Below are 10237 nucleotides of genomic sequence, written 5' to 3'. Positions count from 1 at the left end.
TTAAATCACATTATGACATATCATTAATGTCATCTGAAGGAAAAAAATATTGACCTCACGTCACCACGTTCTCAAGTCATCACATTCACAAAGTTGTGTGTCCATGTCGGCAATAGCCCATCAACCTTTTATGGCAGATTACTATTGCTATTAATCTTACAAACATAAATAATTTTCATATTTCGTAACATATGCTTGAGCCTTTGCTCAAACTGTAATCCAAATGATTATTTAAAAGATAACAGTGTCTGTAATTAATACTAATTATTATTACTGGTATAGTCATACAATGAAAGCAATCAGAATTATTTTTGACCAAATATAAATAACTGGCATAGAAACAGAACCAGCCACCCTAGGCATGTAATCTCTCTAGCGTGTCCTCGGTCAACCCTGAGGCCTCCTCACATCTGAAAACATCTTTATTAAATGCACTCATATTTACACTGTACGTATAGCATTGTAAATAAATCCAAAATAACTTTTGAACACTCATTCGTCCATTGGTCTCTCATCAGCATGTGCAGCATAATAATCAGATTTTGCTGAGCCAGAGTGGAAAAAAATATCTCTTATTATTTTCTTAAGTAGGCCTATTTTCATTTAGAATACATGGTTCCTGGCCATAAACACACACACATGCAACCATATTTTTATGACAATATGGTTTTAAACATAGGCAAGGTTATTTACCATAGACACAATTATCTACTGTTAAATTCAAAATGGCTTAAAGAAGTTTAAGGCCTGTGTTATTTCCAGGTTTTCCCGAGACTAGGAACAGAAATATTTTTTTTGGCATTCACTGATTGTAAACTCTAAATCCTTCATGGTCAAACTGTCGACACTGTTATACACTGAGGCGCCTAAAGAAGAACATCTGAAGTAAACAGTCAGAACTGCAGCGCCGTGCCAACAAATCAAAGATGTCACTCCGCAATTTACCTACTTGACAGCTTTGGCTTCTTATCATTTTGCCCTTTATTTCTCAAAGTAAACAAAAATCTAGCTGTCAAAGGAGATAGCGGCCATATTTAAGCATGGGCTAAACAACTACTCATTAACAATTAGACCGAAGAGGAGTCTTGAGACTTTCTCGTTGATGTTCTTGAAGCTGTTTGTCCAACTGTCTGGTGATGTTTCTGAAAAGAAAAAAAAAAGGTTATAAAAGGGAAGCAAAACATCTTTTTATCCATTCAGTTTTGTGTATGTGTTTTTGCATACCTGCAGGTTATTGTAATGTCTCTGGCTTCTACAGTGTAGGTCTTTGGCAGTGCTCTCAGCTACATAGAAAACTGAGCACAGGCTACATAAATACCCCGTTTTAGGGACAACATGCTCTTGACCTGATAAGGAACAGAAAAAGGAACAGAACGTTACAAAAAAATAACTGAATAAATCTCTGGAACTAAACAGATTTTATTTATTATTTGTGTTTGTTTCTCACCGAGTGGGATGCTGGGGTTAAAAGGCGGCAGGTCCAAGTTATCAGTGACACAAGGAGACTGAGAGCGAGATCGCTTTGCTTCAGGTTCGACAAGATCACTTCTTTGTTTCCCAAAAGCTGAAGAAGAAGAAAAAAAAAAAAAACTGTCAACAAATCCTTTAAACCTGTCAACAAATTATTTTGCAGCTATTGCAGAAACTAATTCAAAGGTATTAATTAAAAAAAATTGCTTTGTACTGTAACACTGAAGTATTAACTTTTTTTTCCAAACAAAAATGACAAATTTCAGTTGTTCCAAATCTTCTGATAATGACAGAAAAAAATACTGGCAACCAGGAAAGCTGCAACTTTATAATTTTATCGACTTCAAAATTGATTTTTAGAACGATGCATTTAAAATCAGCTCGGTGTGAATTGTGAGCGAAAACAGTTCCTTGAACCTTTACGAGCGGTCCTTCTCTGTCCTTGCTTCTCCTCTCCTAGTCTCTGGCTATCAGCATAGTCAGAGCTGGACTGCTTCCCAGCAGATGTGGTTTCCATACTGGATTGTCTATCTGCTTCCTCCAATTTCCAAATTTCTGTTTGGCCTTCACTTGACAATCCAGACACCACTTGGTCCGGGGATGATAAAAGTGATAAGGAATCAAGTGAAGAGGGAGGCAGTGATTCTGTTCTCTCATCTTTTGTGCTTTCTTGCTTCAATCTAGTAGATTTTCTCACTACAGGAGAAAACAATAAATTCCTTTAGTTTCATGTTGGTCTGACATGACTATGTAACAGATGTAGTTGTTTGTGTGTTACCATGTGTCTGTCTTGTTCTCTTCTTGGCTTGACCGCTTGTCCTGGTTGTTACCACTTTTTCTTTTTCAGCAATCTCCCACAGTTTATCAACCGTTACAAAGCTCCCATTCTCCTCTAATGCATGAAATCAAATAAAGACTCAAATTAAACTTGAAACCTTTTATTTTCATAACAGAAAACACTGTCCTATAGGTGTGCCACAGAGTACTACTCTGGGACTACGATTTTATTTCTGTAAACAAATTATTGTTAATTTTCAGTGAAAATAATGTTTAACTTTATGCTGAAACTGTTATGTATAGTGAAAGAAAGTTTCTGACTTACATTAACTCTAAAAACAGAAATGTTTCGTAGCTCCCAAAACGTTCTCTGAATTTCAATTGCAAGTTACTTTTATTATAATCTCATTTTTCTTCATTTACTTCCATTAGTTTCACATTGCAGATGGCAATAAGAAAAATAATAAGAATAAGCAATACTTTATTTATTCCATATCTGGTAAATTCTTTAAACTGACTTAAAATGCAAAAGTAAAGTAAGATCTTCAAGAAGATCTAGTCTTCCTTTTGGGCTAATTGCCTATGACTTTCCATTAATAAATATGTCAACAATAACCCAGTGTTTAGATAATTAACAGTTATTCAAAGTATCTATCTGGAAGTTTTTGAAATTTCCTTGCAAAAGCAGTCTGGATTTAAATACAGAATATAGCAGACCTGTGCCATCATCCTGTTTGCAGTAAGCAGATCTTGAACTTTTCTCACCTTCATATTTAGTTGCTTTCTCCTCCCCGTCATCACCTGCTTCATCTATAGTCACAAAAGCCTACAACAAGACATGCAAAATATTTTGCATTAAAGTTTAAATTATCACTACAAATAAAAAAGAGCACATGTTTAAAGAGCAACTTTACCTCTGGGTTTGAGGACTCCACTGATTGATTATCTTGGCAGTCTGACACAGACGGCAGAGTGCCTTTTTCATCATCTATAGTTGACTCTTCTGTACTCTGGTCTCTGGTAAGCTGATCATCGGCTATCTCATCCTCAACAGAGTCAAGAATTTGATATGTGTCCTCTTCAACAGCTACTTTATCAGACGGATCATCTTTCAGTGGATTTCCTTTTATAGTTACTTTCTTTAGTCTTCCCCTTTTTGCTTTTTCTGTGAGCATAACAGAATCATCCGAGTCCAATATTTTATAAATATCGTCCTCCTCATGTAGGTCTCTTATGAAGTGACGACTTCTTGTTGGCGTGCTCTCTTTTACAGGTCCTTTCTCTTTTGTCTTTGGAGTTTCCTCCTTGTTTGGCGCCAGTGAATCTCTGGCAGGTGTAGGTCTGCTTCTTGTTTGTATCTTGTCTTTTTTCAAGACTTCTTTGGTTGTTCTTGTCATGATGGTTAGTGGGCCACTAGAAGCCTTGTTCTCAGTGGAGTATAAAATCTCATACTTAGCATCCTCTTTTCCATCACGTTTGTTAAAAGGCTCTGTTAATGTCTTTTTATCATTGTTTATTCTGACAGACCTTCTTCTACCAGAACTTTCTATAGAAGAGTCATCCTGAATCGATTTATCTTCAACAGAATCTACTATCTCATAGACCATCTCCTCAGCTGCTTTATTGACCTTCTTGACGGTGCTGTCATTTCTCTCAGTCTGGGTCTGTTTCTTTGATGATTTGCCCTTCTCTTCACCCTTAGATGTTCTGTTTTCTGGTCCACTCCTCCTTGGGGATCTATAAACTCTTTTAGCTTCATCATTTTTCTTTGTTCGTTTTACATTCTTGTCAGCTTCTAACTCTGTGTCTGTGGTCACTGGCTCATCTTCCACAGAATCAATTACCTGGAATGAATCATCCTGTTCTTCTATGGCTTCTATGGTTTTTGATTTAGATACTTGGTCTCTGAGAGTTTCCAGTTTCTGGTTGTCTTCTTGTATTTCAATCTGAGCCTCAATTGAATCCAAAAGCTCAAAGCCTTCTTGTTTAGTGTCATCCACTGAGGAGCCTCTGTTGTCCTTCTTTTCTAAAGTTATTTGCTCAGGATCTTTGGAAACTTTAAAAGATTCTTCTAAAATCAATTCCTCTTTTTTCCCGCTTCCATCTCCACTGGTCCTTGGAGTTTGGTTCCCACTTGAATCCAACACTTCATTTTTATCAGCTGAATCTTTATCAGAATTGTCATCTCCTGTCATTTCCTCAGACAGCTTATTTACTGTGGAACCTTCATTTTTGACCAGATGACTGTCCCCTTCAACTGTAGTTTTTTGGTCTTCTGTAACAATTTCTAACATATGGAGAGAAGCATCTGTTTCCATTTTACTGGAGCCCTCTGTGCAGACCTCATAGTTTCTCTCAAGCAGTCCATGTACTTCCACAAGTCCAACTGAGTCAGTTTCCGTGTCGTTATCTTTGTTCCTGTCTTCAATTATCTGCTTATCACTTTTCTCATTGAGTGAATCAAGGATTTGGTAATTTTCATCATCCCCCTCATCCTCTTGATGTTTGACATTATCCTTTTTCCTGTCTTCTCTTTTGTTTTTCTTCAACTCTTTTGTGTCATCCTTAAAATCGGTTAGATCAGTCTCTACTGTTGCTTCAACAGCTACTGTTGATGCCATCTTTGATGTACAGGTTTTATAATTTAAGGATGAGGAATTTAGCGTTTCTTCTGGAGATTTGAACTTAGGATATGTTTTCCGATCAGGGGAGGCAGGAAGTGGAATCGACAGTGAAGAATGGGTCTTTCTGACCCTAGAAGAAAAGGTGCTTTTCTCAGTGGTTTCAGTCGGCTCAGATAAAGAGGAAAATGAAGAGGCAGAGCTCTTAGAGTCTTTTGAGGACCTTGTTAAGGTCTGTTTTAAGGTAGATGACGCATCTGAGCTTTGCCCTTCTCTTTCCTCTCTGGAGATCTTTTTAGCTAAAGAAGAACGTTTGCGGTTGACATCTTCTTCTGCTATGTCTTCACCAATTTCATCAATAACAACAAAGTCCTCCATGTTGAAATTTTCATCATGTTGCTCTGAAGATACAATTTCATCTACAAAATCATCCTGTCAATGAAAAGAGAGCAAAGAACAAACTCTGAAGCACTAAAATGGTTGGCTTAATAATCACTGCTGAAATACTTTGTGTAACTTCAACATCCTACATCTTATATTGAAATGCAGTTTTAAAAATAAGAAACTTTGCAAATGTTTGCACTAACTTTATCCTCGCTCTGTGTACTGCTTCCTTGAATAGTTCTTGTGAAATTGTGAAATTCAACAAAGTGAGTGTCCAGGTCAGGGTTGGGTGTGTTCTCACTGAAGTCTTGTAGACACTCTTTGAGGCTCTTCAAACTGAAATTAAAATGAAATTTTAAAAAAAAAGAAAAAAATTATAGTAAAAGCTGTTTAGTTCTCAACGAATGACTGACTATAAGATGAATTAGTGAAGCAAGAAATGCAACATCCAAGTTCTCAGCTAGTATTCCTGAACAAATAAGAGGTGCGACTTTTTTTTCTCTTTTCATTACTGATTAATTGACATACCTGGATGATTGAGCAGGCATCAAGAAATCATTTAACCTACTTCCAACTGTGCCAAATTATATGAAAAACAAATTTTACTAGACTTTTCTGGTGTAATGTTGTGTTGTAATGCAGTGTAGTTTTTAAAAACATTTGTCCAACCAACAAATAACTAATGGTATTTAGTTATCCACCCACAGTGGCTCAAATGTTCACTGAATACTTGATGATTCATCCTCACGTGCCTCTAACTAAATTTGAGTTGTTTTTTTGAGATGAACCAGTAATCATACTGAATACAATTTATTACTACTGCTGAGATGTTTCGGCTCCCTAAACAAAAAGACTTAAAGAGTAATTACAGGAAACAATACTCACGATTCAATGCGTCCAACTTTGCTCCTGTATAGGAGAAAAAAAGGAATGGGTTAACTCAAGAATAAGTAAAGACAAGCCCAATCTTATAGACTCTTTGAAATACCGTATTTGTATTTATCTTGCCATAACAAACATACCAAATCTTGTTCATAGCTATGTAGTCTCTTGAGAAGATATTCTCCAACACTTTTGTTACACCACTGGATTCAGCCATTTCAATGTATATCTGAGGTAGAAGAAGAGAAAGAACCAAAGGAGGAAAAATTAAAACAAGAATAAAATATATGTCTCTAGCCAAATAGGAAGGTATTACAAACACAGGTTTGCTAAAGTAGGTAGGAACATAACATTTGGCAGACAGTCCCGTATTTTTTAATTCTTTAAGAATTAAAATGGATGAATGAAATTTAAGAGCAGCAAAATTATTTTGCTCATCATGTTTTTTTGTTGACACATTGTTCTTCCTCTTGCAGCATTAAAAATCAGAACTTTCAACAATCTTTCATTTTGTGCATGCTGTCACAGCATTATTACGTTGAGAAGAACTGCTGGTCTCTTATGCAGAAAAAACTGACAATTTCCTAAAGGTGCATTTGCAGAGGTGTTCAGTACCACAAAACCCTTTGCACAAATTTTTCCAAACCAAATGGATTCAAATTGGTCTCAATAAGATGCTAATAATCCTTAAGCTTACATACTTTTGCCTATCAAAAATGTGTAACAATTAATTAAAATATGATGAGGTTCTAGGTCACATTTATGCACCCTTATAATGTAGTTCGCATCACAGGTTTCACCAGCTTTACTGATTTACCTTTTTGAAAATTACATTTAGGACTTTCTGAATATTTTACAGCTGGTTTGAACAAAACACAGCAGAAAAAGATCTGCAGACACTGTCAATCGCTGTGCTCTACACTAAAATGTAAAATAAATGCTACTGTTTGAACTATCGTACCCTGTTGGCAAGCGGCAGGAATCTGACAAAAGAAGCAAAGGATGCCACCACATCCATGACCATTGTGACAAGGGACATCAGCATTTCAGTGGTCTCCACACACAGCAGTCGCTCCTCCAGAGAGTCTGAATCTGGAACGTGCTGAAAAACAACCAAGAGTTGTTGTGAAGGATGTGGGAAAAACAAAAAACTGCAGCTTTACATCAAAACAGATTTATTCAGGTGACGAGAGACTTACAGCATTGCTCCATTGCATCATGGTTCTGTACATTGTCTCCTGAGAAAAAATTAAATGACAAATGTTAAAATTTTAAAGAAAAATGTTATCGCGTATTGTTTTTAAATTCATAAATATACAACCAAACTTGTGATCAGAGTAATTTCTAAAGGGTGAAGAATAAATGTAAGATTTTGTTTCATAATTAAACCTTATTTAATGCCGATTCGTGCATTATGCATTTATTGACAATTACTGACACTTATCGACGGATTATTAAAGTTCAGTCTCTGACAAAAAAACAAAAACAAAAACTTTAATAAAAAAATAAAACAAAAAAATAAATATCTTGGTATTAAAATGTGACAAAGTATCATTTCAGTAGGATCAATTATAGTATCCAAAATTCCAAAATGTGGGTTTGCTTGGGAAAAGCAAGATGGTATCGTGTTGATCAGTTAAGCTTTCTCCAGTTTCCATACCTGACTGGTCCCAGGATGCATGTCCTGTAACACAAAATGGATGTCGAGCACCCGGCCTCCAACAGAAATTGGATTTTTAATGTGATCTTGGACAAAATCACAGCACGCATTCCAGTCACTGAAAAACACAAAAGCCTGGAGGCAATTCGAGAAGGAAAGATTAAAGACCATGACAAAGTTCTATAAATATGAAATATCTGTTTGTATCAGTCTGCAGCTGCTACTCCTTACCCTCCTCTGCAGAGGTATTACTATCAAGTTGTAGAACAGTACAGTATCCAGGAAATAATGCTGCACCAGCATGGTGACGTCCTCGTACTTGTAGTTTTCTTCTGGCAAACCAGTCAACATGATTGTGGAGAACCTGGAACCTTGAGGCTGAGCTTTCTACAAGACACAAGATTCAAAATCAAAAGAATCTTGAGGGTTAAAGGAAAATAAGAACTGTAACACCTGTACAATATACTGCCTTTGATGAACGGGTTACATTTCCACCAAGTGTGTGTTTGCACATCAGATATAATTTTGCTAACTTCCTATGCACAGTGGTTGCCAATGGTTAGTTTGGAATATTAAAAGTTACTCGCTCCAAGTTTGGGTCAACTTTAACAATTCAAGACAGTAATTTGCTATGTGAGATAGCGTGCAGGTTCTGTAATATGAGAGCCATAGCCAGCATTAACTAATATAAGCCCTGGTCTCCAGGGGAAAAAAAGTGTATTATCCATATGAGCATTGAAAGGTGTTGGCTGTTGCCACCTTGTCACAAAATAGTACTGTGTCTAAAAAGTCTGTTATTGCTTTAAACGTGAAAAAGATTTTTTTGAGATTGTTTGTAGTTTATACTAATGATGGCAACTTTTCTGCAAACACTCGCCTTTGACTAACCAAGTGGTAATGACGCTTTAAAAAGTATCATGTAAACTTTAAACAGAGACCATTCCTTTCAAAGTAAAAGTCCTGCCTTGCAACTGCAACCAACATGTTTCATAGTTTCATTATGACTACTAGTAAGGGTCAAGTGTTTGTATATACTCCACATATACTACAGGCAACTGTGGCAATTCATTACCAACAAAAGAAATCACAAGGAAGTATTTTTTATGTGGCACTTGTGAAATTGAACAAATTATTTTACCGCTACAATATAATCTACAGCATTAGCATTGCCTTAACAATATAACAGATAGCTTTAAGAGGGCCTTCAGATGTTTAAACATACAGGCAACATATTAACCTTTATTCCAGGTGCAGTTATAACTATTTGTGCAAAGTGAGTTAGAGCTATGGAAGGATTGCCTACAAGCTTACAAAACATACATGACTCAAGTTATTCATTATTATCTTTTATTCATTTATATCTTTTTTTAATTAAGCTTTGAGTAGTAGCATTTGATTAAAGCATTTATTCAATATATTCCGTATATAGATTCAGTTAGATTGTTATACATATGAGAGTGGCTTCTGTCTGGTAAAAGGTTGTGAGCTTTAGTTGGTGAGGTGAGAGGTGAGACAGAGTGCAATTGAGGTCGACACACACACACACACACACACACACACACACACACACACACACACACACACACAGTAGGTAGAATCATATTTAGGTAAGAGTTCAGATATATTTCGCTTGTAACCGCATTTTGTGCCTGCATAAGTGACACTTTGTTGCAGGACGTGCGTCTGATGTTCCAGATATAAGCAAGAGCAAGACGAGCTACAGGAAACACTTGGCGTGGAGACGGAGACAATGTTCTTTTCAAACTGTGTCAAAAGTCATTGACAGAACGTTTGTGGTTTTAACTTATGCATGTGTTGTATCTGCTTAACGCAAGAGGGGGCGTAATAATTAGGGCTGGGTATCGTCACTGATTTCTAGAATCGATTCGATCCACGATTCGATTTAATTCGATTGATTCAATTCAATTCAATTTGAATCTGGGAAATTTTGACAGTCAGAAATATTATAATTCAGATCAGTACATTTACATATTTTTGTATCAATAAAAAGGAAGCTGACACACGCAAGACTTTATCAAAGGTGTGAGCATCACAGCAGATGCCTTTGTGTCAAAGTAGCTGAGGATAAAACACAGAAAAACATGAAGGTGATTTTCCTGGCCTGGGATTTTATAAAAATTTTCTGCAGTACATCAAAAACGAAAGAAAACCATTAATCAACATATGAACATTGCCTCTGGAGTTACAGCGGTTTTATTAGAGACACGGCTAAGCGTTTTGCATAATTTTAAAAAGTTTAAATTTGTTCAGTATTGTACGGCAGAAATTAGGTTTTCTTTTCGGAAGTATATATATTAAAAAAAAAAAAAAACGTCGGCCGACAGCGCTGTAAACAACGGTAGACTTGTGCGTAACAAGCAAGCGAATAATACAGAAAATAGATTTTTAGACGGGAAACTGTTATTGAAGTACAGAGAGAGAG

The 10237-nt window shown here is 36.2% G+C and overlaps 1 protein-coding gene across 2 annotated transcripts in view; it reads right to left on the bottom strand.

The window, feature by feature from the left end:
• Positions 1–681: 681 nt before the first annotated feature.
• The window catches only part of LOC102203523 (zinc finger protein 638-like), a 34719-nt gene continuing 25163 nt past the window's right edge, over positions 682–10237 (bottom strand). For both annotated transcript variants that reach the window (XM_005753425.1, XM_005753426.1), the window contains 14 exons: positions 8026–8181; positions 7795–7929; positions 7334–7372; positions 7096–7236; positions 6275–6363; positions 6138–6161; positions 5456–5588; positions 3162–5300; positions 3013–3073; positions 2249–2362; positions 1888–2166; positions 1448–1564; positions 1225–1346; positions 682–1142 (listed from right to left, as the gene is read on the bottom strand). In XM_005753425.1, coding sequence (XP_005753482.1) covers positions 1068–1142; positions 1225–1346; positions 1448–1564; positions 1888–2166; positions 2249–2362; positions 3013–3073; positions 3162–5300; positions 5456–5588; positions 6138–6161; positions 6275–6363; positions 7096–7236; positions 7334–7372; positions 7795–7929; positions 8026–8181 — 3624 coding nt within the window. In that variant the 3' untranslated portion in view covers positions 682–1067. The remainder of the gene's footprint in view (positions 1143–1224; positions 1347–1447; positions 1565–1887; positions 2167–2248; positions 2363–3012; positions 3074–3161; positions 5301–5455; positions 5589–6137; positions 6162–6274; positions 6364–7095; positions 7237–7333; positions 7373–7794; positions 7930–8025; positions 8182–10237) is intronic.

The sequence above is a fragment of the Pundamilia nyererei genome, unplaced genomic scaffold (assembly GCF_000239375.1).
Source record: "Pundamilia nyererei isolate P.nyererei 1_Seehausen unplaced genomic scaffold, PunNye1.0 scaffold00427, whole genome shotgun sequence".
Classification (NCBI taxonomy): Eukaryota; Metazoa; Chordata; class Actinopteri; order Cichliformes; family Cichlidae; genus Pundamilia; species Pundamilia nyererei.
This window is presented reverse-complemented; position numbering and strand designations above follow the sequence as displayed.